General features: G+C 36.9%; 3 protein-coding genes across 3 annotated transcripts; all 3 read right to left on the bottom strand.

Annotated features, from left to right (window-relative positions):
* Positions 1-1,060: 1,060 nt before the first annotated feature.
* LOC122568259 (leucine-rich repeat-containing protein 24-like) lies at positions 1,061-6,920 on the bottom strand. Its single transcript, XM_043727807.1, has one exon. It carries the CDS (start codon positions 5,437-5,439, stop codon positions 3,457-3,459), a length of 1,983 nt encoding a protein of 660 aa, XP_043583742.1. The 5' UTR covers positions 5,440-6,920; the 3' UTR covers positions 1,061-3,456.
* A 4,018-nt stretch (positions 6,921-10,938) lies between these two features.
* Positions 10,939-18,454, bottom strand: LOC122568215 (ATP-dependent RNA helicase me31b). The gene is made up of 8 exons (XM_043727686.1): positions 18,166-18,454; positions 16,987-17,156; positions 16,646-16,852; positions 16,376-16,547; positions 16,145-16,295; positions 15,859-16,054; positions 15,568-15,738; positions 10,939-15,420 (listed from the first exon to the last, which is right to left on the bottom strand). The coding sequence occupies exons 2-8, from the start codon at positions 17,125-17,127 to the stop codon at positions 15,124-15,126; spliced, it is 1,335 nt and encodes a 444-aa protein (XP_043583621.1). The 5' UTR covers positions 17,128-17,156; positions 18,166-18,454; the 3' UTR covers positions 10,939-15,123.
* Positions 18,455-19,621: 1,167 nt separating this feature from the next.
* Positions 19,622-21,504, bottom strand: LOC122568173 (zinc finger protein 236-like). The gene is made up of 3 exons (XM_043727587.1): positions 21,444-21,504; positions 20,098-20,767; positions 19,622-19,787 (listed from the first exon to the last, which is right to left on the bottom strand). Exons 1-3 carry the CDS (start codon positions 21,502-21,504, stop codon positions 19,622-19,624), a joined length of 897 nt encoding a protein of 298 aa, XP_043583522.1.
* Positions 21,505-22,543: the final 1,039 nt, after the last annotated feature.

The raw sequence follows: 22,543 nt of genomic DNA, 5'->3' as shown, positions 1-22,543 counted from the left end.
CGTTTGTTTCATCAATAATATTTTGATCAAAATATAACATGAGAAGAATTTGTTTGATTTTGATCGATTTCGTTGCAGGAAACGACAAAGAAAAATGGCGTTTCGTGCCAGTGACGCATAAAAAGATCAGGTAAACGAAAACAATCTGCGGTAAATATCGTTACTTTCGATGCATGGACGAGTAGTCTTTAAATGTCGCGTTGGCGTGACTCGGTTGCAAGAACCTCTGAACGGTAAAATAATTAACATTTCTATATATCATTCCTAGAAGGTATTATAAAATGTCGCGAATCAACTTTTTATTAATGAATAATAAAACAAAAATAGATAAACGTTTAATAACGCGGACGATATTATAAAACACTAATAGGAACAAAATGATCTTTAAGGAACAATGTTATCGTAACAAGACGAATATTCGAGAAAGGGCAAATATTCATACAAGTACAAATAATACGTGAAAGGACAAAGGGCAGTCCACGTTAAACATATGCACATCATTTATGGCTCACTTTAAACGATGATACGCGTAAATTATTCTGGACATGATGCTAACCGTGTATTTTCGAGGGAAAAGGCGGCGAATCATTCGTGTCTATTTCTCATGACAGTAAATTTCGTGTTATGGACAGATACATAACATAAATTCCATAGTTTCCCTAGTTTGCCTAATTTTAAATTCCATTCGAACACGGTCCACGCGCGTTACGCGTAAACGTTCGTTACGAATTGCAAGGAATAAAGTTAAATTCGATCGGGAGAGAGAAAAAAAGATCGTTCCAGTAAAATCCATTGAACGCGTTCTCGTGCCCCGGTTGTCACGTGTTTTCACTGCAATTACCGTGATTTGGCCAAGATACCGGTCGGGAAACAACCAATAAACCCGTGGACTCGTTCGTCGACGAATAAAATGACCACTAGAAACGTGTCCTGTCGTGTTCTCCAGCCTGTACCACGTATTATCGATCCGCGTAAAATATACGATTCAATAGAACCAGTCAGTGTATTTGGCATGGCATTTTTATTTCCATTTTTTCCGTCGTTTTTGTATTTTAGTTTCTTTTTGTTTTTTTTTTTTTTTTTTTTTTTGTTACCTCATCACGGATACGTCGATTGGTTCCAGGATCATTGAGCAGAGAAAAGCAGCCGGCCTGAACGATAGGCGATAAACCAATCGGTAGAAATTGCAAGCACTGCACCGCATGCACTATCTCACCCTCGATCTCTCGATGCCGCGCGCGAGCACACATATACACTAGTGCACTCATACATTCACACGTCCGCATGTAGGCATGGTCTGGATCATATTATCACATACGTTCGAATACGTATATTCAGGCACACTGCTCTCAAGACACGTACGAACCGTAGTCGGGCAAATACGCACACACACACACACGGAACACACAGGACACAAACACAGACACAGGTTGATAACTGACCGATATTCGCAATTGGCGTTTTGGCTTACCGCTTACCGCCAAAGTGTCTAGATCAACACACACAGACTCACTTACGTAAGACACTAACGCGAGGCATGAGCCGGTCAACCAATCGCAAGCCCCTCGTTTCAGTGTTTGAGCAATAGTTTATATTCGCTTGCAATTGGCTTACGGGCTTCCTGTGCTTACTATACAGTCTTATGTAATTGATTCTATTGGCTCCGGGTAATACAAAAAAACAGACAGAGATCGAACGACGACGGATACATTCTGGAAATTGCGAACTTTTTTGTCTCACTTTACTTTTTCTTTGTTCACCGAATTCAATCGTTGATTAGATATCTCGTTCGATAGAGGTATCGCGACGTTCGCAATTGTCATCATTCGCGATGTCAGCAATTATTCGATGTATCGATACCGACGTATCGATATTGATATATACGCACATGATATTACCATTGACGTAGGTATACTAACGCTTTTAAGGTCTGTGAAATTTCTCGATGAATCGATATCGAAAGAGACAGTGTGTCGTTACACGAATATATTTTGAACGGTTCCTAACGCACGGCAAAGTAAATCAATTTATCGTCAGGAGAATTGCAACGACGGATCCAGAGGTGTACCCGACGTCATATTTCACGCTCTACCGTTTCCGTGAATTTTCGTCCTCGAACACGAACGTCAATAACTATCCGATGTGACAATATCGCTTCCCTCGTATGTCGCGTTTCCGTTAGTTATTCCGAATCGATTCGATACTCGATCTTACTCCGACTATCGAAATTATAACGTATTCATAATTCGTACGTACCGTTGATGATGATAATAATAAATGAAAAAACAATCTGATCGACGAATCGTTAGACGCGCGACGGAAAATGGAATGAATTTTTCGAGCATCGTTACCGCGATGCGTAATCGCACGTCGGCCGTATTCTCGATCTCGTATTGTCGTTGTGCTCACACCATATCCAAATCATCTAACATCGTTTAATTACACCTTCGAAATTGACTAAAAAATTCACGTGTGTAGTATACACGGTAGCCAACACACACGGTAAATAGAAATTATTCTCTCGCGTATCTGTCTCTATCTACACATCCTTCGGAACATGCACTGCAGTCTTCTCGTAAATATTATCTTAAGAAACGGTATATTTAAACCGTATCTTTAAACGTTATGTTACTATATTCCATTTTTCGTGATCTCTCTTTCGCTTCTTTCCTTCTTTTTTTTGTTTTTGTTCTTCCTCCGAATATCCCTTAATCGTTCATATAGAAAGTATTAGCCGTCAACATTGTACTGCAAGACCACCGAAACGACGTCGTCGTTCTTACCAGATCGCGTTGACCGTTCCATTCGTTTAGAACGTCGAGTAGAATATTCTTCCTATCGTGCTACACATCGGACACACAAAACAGACGCGTAAACGTTCAAAATGAAAAGTTCTTGGAGGTTAAAAAGCCGGCGTTATTTTTTTTAGAGCTGGCAGATGGCGGAATTTATCGATCGAGTCCTCGACAGATTCTTCGTTTTATGTGTTCCGTGCATTAGTCACGACGACACCTTCAACTATTTCATCGACCACTGTACGTAAATCTCGCGACAAGTGGACGTTCGTTTCCACCGAGTCGGCCGAACGACTTCCCATTCTCGGTGTTTGCCACCCTTCTACACGTATGTATATCCACATACGGAATACATCTCGAACCATTTCATCGATCACTTTCTCGGTCTATATATACGTATGTACGAGTGTGTAACATGTGGTATGTATATATTATACGTTTTATGTATACGCAATCCACGTGACAGGTCGACGTCTTAGTCCATCACGTTAATATCCGCGACGGAGTTCGATATTTAAATTAAATCGAGAATTTTTTTTCTTTTTCACTACCGCTCGTCCGGCACTGGACAGGACGTCTTTCAGCAGTCGGTGTCGTCCTGGTGGCGTCTACGAAGCTCCAGGTAACGGTGCCGGGCGTCACAGTAATGAAGCAGCGGTACCTAGACATCGGTTCCAGTCCCTTCTTGATAACCCTCGTCGGGGGAGCTACGCGTCGAGCCGAGGACACGCTTCAACGCAGACACCGGTGGCAAAACCGGAACTCCCTTCTGCCATACTCTTATTTGTTTCGCCCCTGGCGGAAATTGCTCGACCATAGGTGCCACTACAGCTAGGGCTTCCTTCGAAGGGTACGTGCTCACCGGAACCGTTGTTCTGCACGTATCCCTCGCCTCCCACATACAACTCGTGTAAAGGATCTTCGCGTCGTCCACCACTTCCATACGACTATAGTCCGCTCCGCCGTAAGGAGTAATGTCTTCCGCCGAACCACGTCGCGTGTCCCTGATAAGATCAGGATTGTCAATCGGCATCAGTGACGTAGTGGAAGAGAAACAAGCACCCGGTGCAACCATCACCGAGGGTTGTTGGCTCTGATCATCGAAACGACCGATCGAACCGTACTCGTTCTCTGTCTGCAAGGCCGCTGCTTGAGGTCTTTGAACGTAGCTCAGGTTTAAGGACACCGGTGGCTTCGATTCCACACCGAACGACGTCGTTTCGATTTCTTCGTGTTTTCTGCGAGTAGTCGACGTTGCCGATGATGGATTCTCGTTATTACCACCTGTACTATCGGCGGACACCCCTTCCGCAGGAACCGACGACTTCACGTCTTTCAACGGCATTCTTCGTAAACGAATAAACAACACGAGAATGATAAGGAGTATAAAGAGAATGAGCACGACCAGAGCGGCGGATATACCGGCGATTTGGCCGGAACCGAGAGTAGACATGCCAGCGGTTCTCAGGGATACGTGAAGAGTGAAATTCGCCTCGACGCTACCAGCACGATTTTCTGCCACGCAGTAGAACTCGCTAGAGTCCGCTTCCTGAGCATTCGTCAGCACTAGCGTACTTCTTTTCCGGAACTGACCCTCCTCAAAGATCAAAATCTTCTGATAGCCACTGAATGCCGAATGGTTGGTCAGCAAACGTCCGTTCCAATACCATTTCACCTTGGCCGGTGGTATCGCGCTAACTCGACACACGATACTGGCATTTTCGCCTATCGTTGCCTCGGCGTAGCGACTAGCTATCAGGAGAATCGGTCGACAGGCAAAATCGTCGATACTCAAATCGGTAAAGGTACGATTCAATAATTGTTTCGGACCGTGACAAAGGGGTGCTTGAAGGGTCGGCAGATTGTGCTTCACGAGCCACATTTTCATCTCGCGTAAATGGCAATCACAGATCCAGGGGTTATCGTGAAGTTCTATGCTCGTGAGTTTGTTCAACGGCTCGAACGTACCGGGATGAAGGGTCGATAACTGATTATTGTTTAACTTTAAACTTTCCAACAGTTCCAAGCCCCGGAATCCTTTCGCCTCGATCTCAACCAGTTGCGTGTGAGACAAATCCAACTTGACCAGGTTCGGTGTACTCTTGAACGCGTGCGAGTGAATCCTCTTGAGAAGATTGTTGGACAGTACGAGATCCCTGAGGAACGGTGTATCCAAGAAACTTGCAGTAGGGACCACCGTTAAGAGGTTGTGGCTTAGATCGAGCTCTACCAGATTCGTAAGGCCGGCCAGTGCTTCGCTATCGATTCGGTCGATACGGCACTCGCGTAGGTAGAGACGCTGTAGATTCGTCAAACGTACACGTTTGAAGATGTTACTCGGCAGGGTCCGAATGTCGTTACCGCTCGTGTCCAACACTTGCGTTTCCGGATCGACCCACTCCGGTATGCTAGTCAGGGCACGATTTACACACTCGACCGTGCGCTTCCCGCTCTTCCACTTACAAGAACACTCAACGGCGCACTTGTCGCTGGTCACAATGCCCAGCAACGTCGTCACGTAAAACAAGAACACCGAGATTTCCATGACGAACACGTTTATTATTGTCGAATGCTGGTCCTGGTTACGATAGACGCTATCCGCCCCGACTATTTTGCTCGAGGACGCTAGCCTCGCCAGGCGCATCAATAAGCGAGGAGTGTTTTCGCTCTCCCGAGAAAATACTCTGTCAACAAGCTTGCGCCCATTTTTTCCATTTCCTTCTTCGAGTAGGTTTCGATGACGAGACGCCTTTGGTCGTTGTTCTCACCTTCTCTCGTCTCCTTGTAACGACAAGTTCAATTCCTCCTCCTCGTATCGTCGAATAATACGACCGCCACCTCAGCCTTTATAACAAAGTTTACGCGAACCCTTCTCTCCCTGTAGCTGTTGCAGCAGTGCAGCACGGCTAATTATGCAAACGAGAAGGTCGGGATTAAACGCTCTCGGCTCGTCCATTCGTGAATTCTTCTGATTCGTCGACTCGGCGACCGCTCGACGTACGATGACGAATACTTGTCCTTTGATCTTCGAAGGATACGCGATGATCGAAGCTAACCGAATTGGTATTTTCGGCAAACTCACGAATCGACGAAAACCTCTGCCGTCTCTTTCCTTGACTCGTCTTCCCGTATTTGTCGGTACTTGTCACACGCGCGCGCGCACATTGAGATACATATGAGCACGTACGAGTAAGCATACACCACGAGCGTCCGTCGTTCTTACGTAAACGCGTCGATCAACGTGCACTTGCCGTGAAGCTTACGAAAACCAACTCCACGATTCACCATCGATGAGAACCAATAACGGCAACAACACCCCCGTCGACGGACGGTACTCTGCACCACCACCTTGGACGACGCGTACTAACACGAATCACCAAATATACTCGCGATACAGACCGAAGTCCTATCTCGTTCTCGCGTTGCTCCGTGCCCGAGGCGTTGTCCGTGCCAGGCGATCTTCGCTGGTTCGCGTTCCCCGTTCTGTTTTCCCAGCCGATTTTCACTGCCTCTTTCCTTCTTTCTCCTCTTTCTTCTTTTTTCTCTCACTCCCGATATTCGTTGAACGCGCAAAACACTCGAACCGATGGCACGGACGCTCGTCGTGAAATGAGAGACTATGAAAAGCCCGGCACCGAATCGGAGAGACAGCCTGTGCTCGCTTTCTCTGTCCTTCTTTCGATACGTCGTTGCACACTGCCAGGAGGGAAAACGCCGACGCGAAGTAGGGCGCACCCTTCTTCCACTCTGACCAGACTATATACACAGGGTGTACACACCACCACCGTGATTCCGAGCACCCCTTACGGCGCCTTTCCTCTCCTCCAGTCTCATCCACCAGCATCCTTCACCCCCTTGCCTAAACCAGCTCTGTTCGAACCCCTATCCAACCCCTCTACCCTTATGAAATCCCTCCACAACCCCCGCCACTCCCATATAACCAGACACAGCTCGTGCGCTTTCCCAACCGGCTAGAGAGGGGTAGTAGGGATCGTTTCTACTCCCTACTCTTGGACACAAGCCACCCCACCTTCGTACCGGCGCTTTCCACCCCTCTAAATAGGGTACACGGGTGTACGGGCGCGCGCAGAACCTACTAGCCACTAGATACTCTCGCTGCCGCGCCGTGGCTCCTCTTTCCCCAACCTATTCCACGTTTTCCTACCCAGTCTCCTGACCTCACTCCCACCCTCCGCTTTACCCCCGTACGTTTCTTCCTCGCACATTCTCTCTCTTTCTCTCTCTCGCTCTCTCTCTCTCTTTCACTCTCTCTCTCCCTGTCATGGTTGTGCCACCCACAATCCTCCAACCACCCTTTTCGACGTATCGAATGCTACGTCACAGTGGCGAGATATACGGCTATTTCACAAAGTGGTTAAATGCACTGCCAGATTACGGCTGGCTTGCTAGAAAGGTGGATGCAGTGGAAGCGGCTGGAAAAGAGAAAGAGAAAAGGCCGGCAACAGCAACGGTGGTTACGATATCGTCTATCGGCTACCGTCAACCGTCACAGACGGTCTCTCTCTCCGCGCGTCGTTTTCCGGCTACGATCACAGAGCCCTGGAAAAGTCATTTTCGCCCATTTTTTTTCTCTCCTCCTACTTTCATTCTTTCGCTCGCGTATTCTCTCTTCCACCAACGCGATTCTTCGTTGTCCGCGTTTACATTCTCGAGAAGTTTGCGCGTGCTTCCCCATCGGCCCGCCTGACCGGCTCGCCGCCTCTTCGCCGGTCCAGGGAGTCTCCTTTCTTTTCTGTCATCTCTCGTGGAAATTATACGGAAAATGGAGGTATTCCTTCCGTGGAGGAAAGTTAGGTTCGTTCGAAGAAGTCGAGGGTTGGAGACAGAGGGAGGACGCTAAATCTGCCTACAACGAGAGTAAAGGTGACATTGCGACGGAGGATGACGGTGAACGGCGCCAGCCATTATGTGTATATATATATGTGTGTATATATGTACATTCGAATACGTACATAGCCGGCGAATTTTCCCTAAAGGACCTTTTAGGGTTAATTGATCGTCCGAAGCGACAAGTGCACGTGCCTTCTCGCTCGTACGCCCTCGCGTAATGCACCCTTAATGGACGCGAGCCTTCAAAGAACCCTCCGGTAAAGACGTTCGATGCCTGTCCAATATGTCCCGAGAATTCAACCATACACCCTTCACCCTCCTGTGCATCTCCGCGAGTCCCTTCCTGTTTCCTGTTCCCATGCGAGATTCGATTTGGAACCTCTATCAATTTGACCAGTGCTGACAAATCTCACAGATACAGATAGCTTCTTCGATTAAAACAGGAGTATTGTAAAGAAATTGTAAAGAAAGTCGAACTAGGTGAATTAAATAGAAGATGAAACCACGGAGGCAAGAACACGGCGTCTATTTCGCTTGTCTCTGTCGTTTGCACTCGATGGCAACCCGTTGCACAGGCCACTGACGCTATTTAAGCGATTACTTAAAATCAATAGCGCTCGTTCGGAGCGCGCCAACGAGCCGATAATATAATTCTTATCCGAAACTATACTCCCGTTCCTCGTCTTCCATCAGCTCTCCGCAAAAGCAACCCTCTGCCGGATCGAACCTAGAAGCCTCGCAAGAAAAAAAAAGAACATCGAGCCGGAGACGACCAAACGGTTGGATTTGTGCCGTGGGAGTTTGTCGAATCGCTGCTGGCTCTATCGGAGATTTGGCTAGCTCGCCACATTTTTTAAGCAACCCCTCTTCCCTGCAACCAGTCACGACGCCTCGGCACGCGTGTACTACGAGCGTTAACGCGACTGTTTCGTAGATTTACGACGCGTGGATCGTACGATAAGTACGATCAGGGAGTGAATACTTATCACAGACGGCCGTTAATTGGTTGCTACAACACCGGTGTCATGTTGGATCGCTGATAGTATTATTTCATGTCTTCCACCGGTGTGCAGAAAGAAAAGAATGCTTCAGAGTGATATAATTTATATATACTCTGGAGAGCAATCGGTAGATCGCACGTTTGTGTACACTCGTATGCTGTCGTGTCGATCATCCGTAACAGAGATTCGCGATTATACTATATGGATAGATGAATGTAATTACAAGGATGGAATTGTATTTGCACGATCGTATCAATATTTGTCGCTTCTAACCAGGAATTATATTTCCAACACATATTCCCGTTCGACCATGACCGATCGGAGGACACGAGTGATCCTAGCAAGCGCCATTAAATATTTTCTGATTAATCGTGCGAAACAGTTCGGAGGATTTATCGTTTGTGAATGAAACTTCTAATCTAATTTCGATCGATGATCACTAATCTCATGAGACACGAATTCAAACATTTTCGTAACTGCAAAATTAAGTTATATTATATGGCTTTCGTTTCGAGTTATTCGTACATTATTTGTGTTTGCATAGATGCTATCTCGGTACTAAATCGTTCCATGAAAAAACAAAGAAATTCTATTAAATTATGACGATGCAATACGATGAATTTATTATCATATAAAATAAGAAACTCACATAGTAATAAAATCAATTTGTATTCTTATCCTGTATCGTACTAACAAGTAATTGGTTATTGTATTTTTTATATTATATACTTGTGTCATCATTTTTTAATAAATATTCAAACGATCAAACCTTATGCTTGCGTAATGTTTCTTTTTTATTTTTACTCGTAAAACATCCAACTAACAAAGTTTGAAAAATCTTGAGATTAGTATATTAATGAAAATATTATTTTCAACGACATTAAGCGATTTAATCTTCAACTCTCTTTAAAAGATATTATTATATGAGATAATATAAAATAAGTAATAAATTCACATATTTCCAATTTTTCAATTTAGAACACTTCCATGATCACGACACGTAATATCGATCGTCCGAATCTTTGAAGAAGCTGATTTTCTTCGTCCTTGTTACAAACGAAACAAACAATAGCAGCTAATAAAATTCGTAAAAGATAAATATAATGCTTGTACGATTAGTTCTGATACAGCTAGCTTTAGCCACGATATTTTTGAATTCGTTGGACAGATTATCCACTTCAGCTATACGTAATTACACGTAGAGATTATCTTCTAATTATCCGCTTTGTGTTCGTATAAAACACATGCTTGTATGTATAATATTTTTTGCACATTTAACATGTCAATATTATTTTATGATTAATTTAAATAGGGCAGATTGGAAAGAAAATATACGTGGTATACTGAACCGGAAATTTTATTAAGGATCAAATTTTCTTTGCTATTTTGTTCCTTTCGAAAACAAAATTCATTGACATGCCTTTTAATTTTATTGTTTCTTTTTTTTAATCTTTTCCATCAGATCGGGTCTGTGCTTTGCAGAAATGAAAAACAAATAAAAAAGGTTCTTTTCGTAATTCAGGCACAAACCTATCTTTACAATTGAGAAATAAACAATTTATGTTCCTGATATATAACAGATAATCTCATATTTTGTTTTTTTTTCTTCGATTCTGTTTTCGCACGCGATCAATTTCACGTTATCGAACGTACATAACAACACAGAGGGGGTGGTGTTCTCAAGTTACAGAAATGCTTAAAAATTTCAGATACAAAAAACATTCGATCAACACATACGATCAGATAAGGATCATACGATTTCCTATGATTTTTCATTTTTCTTTTCTTCTTTTCTTTTTTTTTTTTTTTTTTTTTTTTTTTTTTTTTTTTTTTTTTTTTTTTTTTTTTTTTTTTTTTTTTTTTTTTTTTTTTTTTATTTTCTTTTTATCTTTTAATTTCATGCAATCCGAACAATATCGTGCGATTGTCTCAAAATATATGACACTTATTGCTTTGCGAATGAAAAGGTTTTAAAGTGCACATATTCATGTATAAAACATTAGAAACAAATATACGGTATTGTACGACTTGCATTTACAAGAGAATTCGTATTTCAAAAGTTTCTTGTTTTTTTCTTTCTCTTTCTTTGTCAAAGGTTAAACCAATTCCGTTTAAACGTGTCATGAAGAATTTGTTGCATTGTTTGTGAACAATACGGAAAAGGGTACAATTTGCAAAATATATGTGTTTCTTTCGAGGTACCGTCGCTGAGGAATATTCGACGTTCAGATACTATTAAAATGAGATTTTGGAAAATGAATTACCATAGTTGTTATAAATAGAATGTTGACGGTACTTTTTTTTTACGAATTCTTTTCTTTTTTTCGCCTGCTTCTTCTTTTTAATAGTCTCTGCACGGATTGTTGGAGATGTTGTCCCAACATTATGAACGAGCTGCGTGGACTACAAAATATTTTTCGGACATGCGTTCGAGACCAAATATGTTTTTCGCCTATTGTGAAAGTATGTTTTATTTTATAGTGTTGCAGCTCGTTGGCATTGATTGTTAAAACCAATGTAAATTGCAACGAAGGTACGAGATTGTTTCACGAATATAACATTCCACAGTCTCGTAAAGATGTTATTTCCTTCATTACACATACGAAGTGAATCGTATATACTTAAAGATTATTATTAACCCTTAGGATGATGACAAGGGTTTTTCCCTTACGTATCCCATAATCCAGATATTAACACATCGCTACAAAGGTGCCCTCACACAATTGTTTCCACATCAAGGGTATTTCCTTCTCCAAGATGAGGTATAGGAACTTCACTTGGAAATATTATCTATGCGACAGACATGAGGGAACACTCGCTAGATGGTAAAGAACAAAGTTACTATATGACTCTTGTACAAGCAATCCCATAAACGCCTCAAAAAGAAATACATGTATGTATATATGTATTACATGCATTCTATGGTTTTGCAGATTCAAATTCCATGAACAACATGGAGCATGACGTAACTTTAAAGTTAAGATTACTTGTCATAGTTTCAATAATAGAACAAAACAAATATATATTTATTCCTTCAGTCTATACGCATAGCATTTTTTTTTCTTTTTATCACCCTGCTTCTATTAGAGATTTATACTTTTATTTCACACGAATATCAGTCTTTCAAAAGAGTCAAGATAAACACTATAATGACCATTCCCAATTAGTCACATGTTTTATGATTCGCTTTTGTTGCAACAGTTATCGTTTTCGTTATAGCTCGGCACAGTTGCAAAATTGCTAAATAAACAAATACACACGTATACAATATTTTACGAAATAATCAAGATGCACGTAAAATTATTAGGCACAGTTCCATGCAGCGTGTTTAAGAACATTTTTTTCTTTCTTTCTTTCCTCATTGGCACATTCTTGACTCTCTTAAAGATTGATTTAAAATATATCTCACAAAATATTCCGGTATCGGATCTAATGGTGCTTTAAATTATAAGTCAATAAGACCAAGAATACAAGAAAGTCTTCCTAGTCTGTACAACTTCGCGAAAAGAACCATGATAGAACTTTCACAAATATATATAACACAAAAGTAAAATTTTTGTGGTGAATATGTAGGAGTATTCTTTTTGTTTTAGAACTGACATTATCCAAAATACTGTCCGACTTACTGAATTACATGTTTCCGTATGAAGAAAATAATAAAATATGAAAGAATGAGACCGAGAGAAACAAAAAAGGATTACAATATAATATTAGAACGGAATTCATATACGATTCTACTGTATGCAATATATCCAATTGGTGAAAATGCACTTTTTCTTCTTTCTTTCTCAGCATAAGTAACTTCGTATATGAAAAAAAACGTAATAATCGGTAAAAAGATAGAGCCACAATGAAAAAAACACTATATGTTTCTCTCTAAACTGTTATAAATACAACGCTTACGTAATTATTTCAATAAATCATCATCAATTTTTGTAACTAATTTTTTTTCTTTCCACTTTGGAATCTATATTCCAACATGGCAAAGAACGTTTTACACATTGATTCTCTACCATTAACTGGCTCTTTTTTTCTATCGTTCCAAGCATCATAATGCCTGATTCTTGCAACAATACGATGCGCGCTTATACTCAATTGTTTCGAGATTTTCTATAATAAATGAATTTCTTAAATCACATTCTTTCTCAAACTGGCAAAAAAGTGTAAATCGATAGATAATGCTGTTGCACCCTGATACGTGCGTTTACAGACACATTTTCTATATTGAAACGTCGTACGTATGAAATTATAATTTGTGTCAGCACAGAAAAACGGTTTTTAATGCTTTTAATACTATAATACTAAATCACAGCATTAATGCTCAGATAGCGGATACAAGAGAGAATTTATAATACGTCAGATAATTAATAATTTCACAGCATATCATTTTCTCTTTCTTAAATAGAACAGAATTATATAAAACGTTTTGTGCAAAAACCGCATTACCCCATATACTAAAAACGTGCTTACATTTTATTATGGGCAATGAAAACAGAGAACGAAAAGGATTTTTCGTTTCATCTTTGATATGCGTACGAGTCAGTGCATAGAACTCTTGTATCAAATATTCGTACTCATTATGATTGTATTTATATGTGTCATCTATACGAAATATTAAATTAAAAGTCAAAGTTTTTAAGTAATAAGCATAATTACATATTAATTTTATATTGACATTACATGGAACTATATTGATTAGAAAGCTTAATGTTTTATTTCATGCAGATTTAAAAATTTTGCACATATAAAAATCCATCGCGTTATTAGATGGATATTCAAAATTAAGTTTAGTTCCATATTTGTATTAAAGCAAAATTTCAAATACTTTTAATATCATACTATACTATATTAACTCTCCATTCCAGCAGTCAAGATCTTAGTCGTCATAGGCATCTCTCCTGTTTCCTCCACCGCAGAAGCAAAATATCCGTCAAAACTGATATTATAAGTCTAAAGGCATTCCAAACCGTTTTCCATCACCTTTTTCTCATTAATATCTCTCATTGAAATTTTTTGCTTCAAATATGAAATATGCTACTATTGCCTATTAATGTATACACATTTCGTTCCATAAACCTAGGTCGTCTTGGCTGGTGGTGCACTTTTTTTCGTTCATGGGAGAATATTAACAATAGAAATTTACTTTATGGAAAATTACTTCTTACATGCGTCTACATTTTTTTACCTTTTTATATGGTTAACATGTACACAGATATCAAAGAAAAAAAACCAAGAATAAAAGGGGATTCCATGCTGACGTTCCATTATATTTTGGCAGTTGTCTTTATCTGTTGCAGAAAATGATATTGTTATTATGCTACAATATGTACATTTTTGCTTATATTCGTAGTTTTACCTAAAATGTGTCTTAAATGTAACAAAGAATCCTTGCTAGTTAATGTCATTATTCATATATCAATTGGTGGAACAATTTTGAATTACAGTAGACACAAATATTCAATAGACATCTTACATAGAATCCCTAACTTTGACAAATGCCACCAGCCAGTTATTTATAAAAAATAATTATATAAAACTAGTCAATTTTACAACCTCTGACTCTCAATCACAATTTCGTAAAAAAAAATCAGATTAAGTTTAAAACAGTCTATTACCATTTTACAGAAAGAAAAAAGATTATCTCGCCTTTTTTGAAAAGTGATTTGAATTTCAGAGTTGTATGACAGCATTGACAGGTAGCAAAATCAAGCCATGATCAAATATTAAGATCGATATAATATTTAGAATTTGTGATCATATATTTAAGAAGAATTTATATGTAAAGTATGGTAATGCAAAAGTAATGGGTATATGGATTAATTTATGGTATTCAGATACAAACAGCATTAAACTGTAGTTTACTCTCATTATGCTGTGTTTCTTCTTAAATCACACATCCCATCACATTTTTCTTAAGGAACAAAAAAATCTTGGAAGTATGAAGCCATTGTATAAAAATTTACTATTAAAATGATGAATACTCACATGTAATATTTACAGTTTGTGGTAAAATGTAATGATTATTATGTTACTCATGTTATTTGTTTACATGTTGTGCTCTTGATAATGGCTTGACTCTGGCGCGCACTTTAGATTATGTACATTTATATGTATTTATGTACAAAGAATGACTCGCACCGGCATTCGCATCACTTCATTCACTGAGTTCACTGTTTCATGCTCAGTATGCCTTATTTACAAGTAATTCATGTTTTCGCCGTTTTAGTATGATGTTAATTGAAATTTTCAATTTTTTTCTATATAGACCACTTTTTTTTAAATCTAAATGTTCATAGCACTGTTTTGTCTTTATACACTGTTAAACACCCCAGACAATACTTTTCAGACTGAAATAATGTTTCACTCTGTGAGTTCAAAGCATAGCAATGTATGCCTTACATGTACGAGTCACACAATCACCATTTAACACTTCAAACTCTTTGAGCGCATATAAACATCATGATGATGTATCGAAACTACTTAGACACATTACCCTCTTCCATGCTATTATTGTCTTCTGGTCTTGCTACATACAAACTTGGATCTATTACCTTTGGAATAGGTTTAATCTCTGTTCCAAGCTCTTGTTCGATACGATGTAAATTAAAACGGTCTTCGTACGTGATTAGGTTAATTGCTATACCTAAGTGACCGAACCGTCCTGATCGGCCGATACGATGAAGGTATGTCTCTGCCATTTTTGGAAAGTCAAAATTGATAACGACGTTCACAGCTTGTACATCAATACCACGAGTAAACAGATCACTGCTCACCTATAGATAATACATTAATATATAACTTTAAATTTTTCCATAAAGTTAAACATTGTAATTAAACTTCGATAACTTTTTCATTAAAAAAAAAGTCAATAAGCACATACAATTTACTTAGTTAATAATATAATAATTTTACACACTTACCAAGTTTCTGCATAGTCCTGCTCGAAAATCATGGAACACGCGATTTCGGTGTGCCTGCGCCATTTTCGCGTGTATATAATAACAGCAATATCCAAGATCTGTTATCTTTTTTGCAAGTAATTCAACGCGTTGTGTTGAATTGCAGAATATTATGCTTTGTGTTATTTGCAACTTGAAAAATAAAAAATAAATTAGGCAGAAATACTTGATAAAAAAAAAGTAGAATTTATTTCAGTAAATTTTTATATTAAATATATTATGTAAAACAAACAGACCTTACAATGACCTTACCTTGGAGAACAGTGTGTTAAGACAATGAACTTTTTGTCGTTCTTGTACAAAGGCATAATATTGTGTTACACCTTTCAATGTGAGTTCTTCCATTAAATTAATCTCATATGGATCTCTTAAGTGTTTTTCCATGAATTGTTTCACTGTCAGGGGAAATGTAGCTGAATACAGCAGTATTTGACGTTCATGTGGTAATCTAAATATATGCATGACAATAAAAATTATAGTACAATAATATATATAATATAAAAAGATATCATCAATAATTATATACTAGAATATATACCTGGAAATGACATGATCTAACATTCCTTTAAAATCTTGCGACAGTAGTTTATCTGCTTCATCCAAAACTAGAGTTTTACAATGATCCATATTTGCAACATTCTTGTCCATAAGGTCAAGAATTCTTCCTGGCGTTGCTATTATTACTTGTACTAAAAACGAATTGCATGATAAGTAAAATATTTTTAATTTTTATAATTAATTCTTATAAAAAGATACATTAAATACAAACCTGTCTGGTAAATCCTCATAATGTCATCCCGTAAGTCTGTTCCTCCAGTAGTTACCATTACTTTTATGTCCATATGTTTTGCCAGTTCAATGCAAATTTGCGATGTCTGAAGAGCTAACTCTCTAGTGGGTACAAGTACTAGTGCCTGAATCACATCTTTTCGTGGATCAACCTAAGGTGATATATTAACAATAACAATATTAAAGTTAACACAATGAAACATTTTAGTAACATAATTAATTATATTAGAGCAATTAATTATATGCAAACCTGTTCTAGCACTGGAATTGAATAGGCCCCAGTTTTACCAGTCCCATTTTTTGCACGGGCCAAGATATCTTTACCAGATAATGCAATAGGAATACTGGCTTCTTGAATTGGAGAAGGCTTTTCCCAACCTTTTTCAAAGATGCCCATTAATAATTCTCGTTTTAGGCAAAACTCCTCAAATTCATTGCCACGAGTATCAGTAACATCCTAAAAATTTTTGTGTAAACATTTTTATTAATAATTTCAGCCAGAAATAGATAAAATAACTGAATTCATAGAATTGTATTAGCGAATAATGTATAACTAAAGTAAAATTAGAATGATTATAATATATAACTTACACTAGTTTTAATTCGTTTGTCCTTTGGTGGAATTTTTAATTTGGCTTTCCAACCCACATCGTCCATTTTGTCTATTTCTGATTTGGTATTCAAACCAGAATTTAGGACATGATTGGAATTTATATGTGTTTCTGTCATCATTTTGGAAATGATGAAATATTATCTATTTCCTAAAAATATAAATTTTCTTTTATAAATGGAATATTTACTTAAAATATATAATAAATATGTCTTATACAATTAATTGTTCAACTATAATAGAATAAACAATAAACACTACCATGAAGTTACTTGAAATTGCGACTATAAGACATAAATGGAACATTAACACGTTCATAGAACAAAAAGCAATATCAATATATGTGACCTGTTGAAAAGATCACAATAGAATGTAAACATCATAGGTATACTGATTGGAAGAATACTAGTTTTTATGTATTTCAACCTTATAAGGAAGTTTAACAGTTCAATATTGGCTACTGATATTGTTTAGAAAAACTTTGAATTTTGAAGAACATATACATACTACACTTAGACATATCAATTTCACAACATCATTAACATTTAAAACGTTATAAAATTATTATGAATTAACATGAAATTAAATTTATAAATTAAAACATAATATCATAAAACGGAATTTTAGAAAATTATAATACATTGCCTAAATTAATATAACATTAATACTGCAATCATTTCAATGTATTTCATAATCTTTATATAACTTTTAACAAAAACAGCAATTACAACACATAAAGTTGTTTACGAAGTAAATTAAACAAAGTTTACCAAATATATCACATCCATGAGAAAAACGAAGATAATTTATTCGGAAAGTTTAAGATATTGGTAACATTTTTATTTATTATGCATATGCATATTCAACAGAAAATCGTAATTAATATTATAATAGCATGTTATTTATACGGCATACTTTCAATATACTAATAAGATTGATTTGGTGGTCGATGTTAATACATCACGTTACTACCGTCAGACATACTTGTGAGCAGGATGAAAAACAGAGTACAGACCATCTGTGCAAAGTCAATTTTCTTTTCTATAGAACAAGTCCAAAATCTTTCTGAATATATGTACACGACCGAATGAAAAACGAAATTCCCTTAAATGCAAAATCATTCGTTTAACAAAATTTTTATATAGTACAGAGCTACTTGCCTTGAAATGGATGGATATCGATGCTGAGCTAAGCACTGGATTAGGAAACAACACGCCAAAATGGCCGTTCCAATGTCAAGTTTTCTTTGCAGTGCTTAACCGCCGCGTTCTTTCTTACGGAGCACTAACACGGATTACTTGCTCGGAAAGCGTATCGCGTAATACGCGGCACTATATTACGTTCTTTTCCGTTAGTAATATGAGACTAACGCACTGCGTCAAATGCGGGTGATAATTATTCCTTGTTGAACGTACACGACATGCGCCATGAAAGAGTAAAATCACTTAGGTTAGAAACCGTTACATTATTGCGCGCACTCTATCGATGACGACGCCTAATTTCACGCGAGGCTTTAAGGCGCACTCTTAAGTCGTACCTCGTATCGTATCTCGAACTTGCTCGATCGAACGTCGATCTATTTACCGTTATAGTTAGTTAGTTAGCTAGTTTATTATCTTCCTTTTGTTTTATAATTTTTAGAAAACTTCGCTTTGTATCACTAAAGTTTTCGTGTCTCAACATTTATCGGTAGATTTATTATATATCCATTTGGGGAATTCGGATTTGGGTTGTTACCCATGGAGCTCTAAATAATTGAGAAATAAACCCGACTAATTAAGATTTGAACTACTCAACACTTTAATCAAATAATAAATTGGATAACAGACTTGAACTTAAACGTATTAACAACAAAAGTAAATATGTAGATTAACAAGTGGGTATATATATCTATCTACGATAATATGTAATTATGATATTTAATCAATCAATTTATTACTAAAATTTCTTTATTCATTGTCTCGACTACGTTACTGTACAATTCATATCTATCGTGCCAATATTCACATTACGGGGAGCTATAAGACTATAATGGTCTATTATATATATGTGTATATATATATGTAATATTCGTAAAATTAACGCTACGGGGAGCCACAAAGCTGCGACCGTAAATAAATCAAATTCAATTAATACTGTTACTACTTACATAAAATCTCAAATAAAAGTAAATACTAATTACATAATATTTTTGAATGAGACTTTGTTTCTCAAAGGATATGTATAGTTAACAAATAAAGATCAAGCTATTCGAATTTTTATTTCGATGTCATATCCTTTATCGATTCAAATGCTTCTATCGTTGGTAATAAATAAAACAATTATTATTCGTAGAAAAGAGACATGTGAATTTGTCTTAACATTATATAATTAATATTTTCACTTATTGAAATTTATAAACTTGACCCAAGGGAAATGGTATGGGTGAAATAGTTAAAAGTTGTTCTATGGTTTTATCATACTATTGTATAGTATATGTACATATTTATACTAGAATAACAATACAATATTTCGAATCCAAATTTTACGTAGTTAATTAACGAAATATATTTAATGTATAATATTATACATTTCTCTATATAAATATGTTTATATTAAAGAAATAAAATTTGTCTTCTAGCTACAATTTTGTTCCTTCCTTTGAGATATTCGATATTTTCTACAAGCTTCCGGGCAATGTCGTTCCAAATATCGTCTTTGTGAGAATGCTTTGAAACATTCCCCGCATCGCCATTGCCATTGATGGTGATTCCGTGTCCTTTGATGCGCACGTAAATTTGATCTACAAAATATATACGTCACAACCTAGCCTTAATTTTATAAAACGATACAATTAAATCAATAAAATTAACTTCTTAATTTATTAAAAAATAAATAATTTCAAGAGATGCACGAATTAATACATTACGCACGGATTACGGAATCAAGATATCTGATTGTCGTTTTCATTCTTATACACTTTGCATTAAAAACTTTCTATCATAATCATTACATATCAACAAAATTACAAAATCTTTTTATTATTCGTAACGCGTGCTAATGTTTGTGGTATACCGATAAATATTGAACGGAAACAAGGAAGGATAGTATACCGATCAGCAAAAGATTTATGGCAGACTGGACACTCGAAAGGTCGTTCACCAGTATGTAGGCGGAGATGACCCTTCAACACCCATGGACGATCGAAGCTTTTGCGGCAGTAGGGACAATAATGCATAGTTTTATTTCGCTTCCAATTTTGTGGGTTCTCCACTCCCGACGTTTTCATATTGCCACCCAGATACTGATTTTGGGAATCAATCTGTTTCTTATTTGGAGTAAGATATAATGCTTGCGAGGTCGTTTGATTCTCGGTTTCATTGAACGTCCTATTCAAATTTACTGCCACCTTGATTTCATTATTACTTACGTTTACCGGGTACTCTACTTTTTCGGAATTTGATGTCAATGGTATTTGCACTTTCTCCACGTTTTGTTTATTATTAGGGTCAATCACTACCTGATTGGTATTCATGGAAACATTCGTAGTAGTCGACGATATCGTATTTTCGATGTCGGAAAAATTTATCATCCCTAACTCTACTTCGTCTACATTAGATTCTTTATTCCACAACATAGTGTTTTTTTTGTTAAACGTATATCGTGTTACGATTGGTAATTTTGAAGACGTCCATATATTACTACATTTCGTAGAATTATCTTTGGTCTGATGTTTTCTCTTCGCATCAACCGATGACGGCGGCGTCCATGGTAATTCTGCCTCTATTAATATGTGAAAAACAATTGATCGAACTTTACCAGTGTCCCCAAGCTTTTTGCATATAATGCACATCATTCTATTCGTTTTAACACGCTGAATACCAATATCGCAATCGTTCTTGGCGGCAAGCTAACACACTTTATGGTTGTCATCTTTCCTTCGGCATACGTACCTTTCGTTTCGTACCATCAAATTTTTACATTAGATTTACGTTTGATTTTGAGTTAGTTTTAAGGCAGATTTGGGTTAGCTTTCAAGGAAAACATGTTCGAAATTGAAACTGTATCTAACGAATTTTTAGGCAATATATCATCTCCGATTAAAACGAATACAATATTCGTATTCGACACGTGAAAACGAGTAGAATAACGTATAATATGTGCTAGAAGTTTGGGGGTGAGAGGGAGACGCACTGGTAAAGTCTTATGAAACAAATTTTTTCTCTTCTTGTACGATAGAATACGCGCTCTATATGCGAATTATTTAATTATCATTAACGAATGTCTAGCTAAAAGTGGACCTTGAGATTCAGGGAAAGAAACGCAATTCATCTTTTTCAACAACTTTACGAGTTACACGATATACATACGTACTTTCTTTTTCATAACCACGCTAAAATATCACTCGTCGTTTCTGGACATACTGTAGCTTACTGCACAGCGAAGAAATGTTTCTTACCTTCAGAAGAGCTATCGGTCTTTCTGTATCTTGTCATAGACTTGATCAAACAACGCGGCATATTTTCGCGAATACGAACGGACACAACTTGATGAAAGGAACGAAATACAATAAAGTGTTGGGCGTTGCAACAGCGATGGAGCAAACCACTGTCACACAGTTGATAGGCATTTGTTACCTTCTTTATGCCTTCAGTACTGTAATATCGAAAGATTCACCCACAGCCAATGTGAGAAAAAGACGCATTTCTAGGCATCATCGATCGATTCTTTTTCTCACTCAGGATAGGCGAAAAGAAGCAAATTATTAAATAATATAATAAAATATATATTTTCTTCAAATTATCCAAATTAAGCGCAGAGTAGAGTTATCATTTTTGTTAAGTGTAGGTGATAACGATATGTTAAGGGATTGTTCTTTTTTATAGGATATGTGAACGACAAGTATAGTTTATTAATCTTCTTAATCTTTAATCTTATTAATCTTATTAATCTTTCTATTTATTTTGCATACGGAAATATTACAGTAAATGTTACAGTAAAATATTTGGAAATACATACATATATTTCATACTTGTATAAAGATCGTAAAAATTTATAAAAATTTGTAAAAATAGAAATTTTGTATTTTTATAAGGAAAAAGAACATTAATAAAATGATATGATAATTGCAATGAGAAATGGCTTAATTGCCGGAGTAATTTTCATATAAACGTTATTCGTTTCTAGTTTCGTAAAGGTCGAGCAAATTTAAACTTAAGAATAATGTGTGTACATAATCGAACTAACTGTTTGTATACATTTCTTATGAAACTTGTACCTTCATACACAATTTCTTCTATCACGCGAAATTTACGATAAGTTATAACTTTTAAAAGAACAAATTATCATTCCTAAGCATAATTCACGTGTACTTACATATTGTACGAAATATTTTTGGAAAATATTTATTTATACACATTACTCTAACATTACTGTTATAATTATTAACTTTTGTATTAATTTGTTTATAATATATTGTATAATAAATTTAGTATTAAATTTAATGAATATACATAAAAGGAAACAATTTATATATGTGTAAATCATTTCTTATTTATG

This window comes from Bombus pyrosoma, linkage group LG6, assembly GCF_014825855.1.
Source record: "Bombus pyrosoma isolate SC7728 linkage group LG6, ASM1482585v1, whole genome shotgun sequence".
Lineage (NCBI taxonomy): Eukaryota > Metazoa > Arthropoda > Insecta > Hymenoptera > Apidae > Bombus > Bombus pyrosoma.
The sequence above is the reverse complement of the archived record's forward strand: the minus strand, read 5'-3'. Positions and strand labels throughout refer to the sequence as shown.

Bases quoted from the DNA above. Each gene is read 5' to 3' on its own strand.
- LOC122568215 (XM_043727686.1), bottom strand. From the start codon at position 17,127: ATGATGACAGAAACACATATAAATTCCAATCATGTCCTAAATTCTGGT. The intron at 16,296-16,375 runs GTTTGTATTTAA...ATTCGTTTTTAG, and splicing joins TATGAGGATTTACCAGACAG to TACAAGTAATAATAGCAACG. The intron at 15,421-15,567 runs GTAAGTGTGTAA...TATTATCTATAG, and splicing joins CAGGACTATGCAGAAACTTG to GTGAGCAGTGATCTGTTTAC.
- LOC122568173 (XM_043727587.1), bottom strand. From the start codon at position 21,504: ATGCCGCGTTGTTTGATCAAGTCTATGACAAGATACAGAAAGACCGAT. The intron at 20,768-21,443 runs GTAAGAAACATT...ACATATTAATAG, and splicing joins GACCGATAGCTCTTCTGAAG to AGGCAGAATTACCATGGACG. The intron at 19,788-20,097 runs GTATACTATCCT...TATATTTTGTAG, and splicing joins CATAAATCTTTTGCTGATCG to ATCAAATTTACGTGCGCATC.
- LOC122568259 (XM_043727807.1), bottom strand. From the start codon at position 5,439: ATGCGCCTGGCGAGGCTAGCGTCCTCGAGCAAAATAGTCGGGGCGGAT.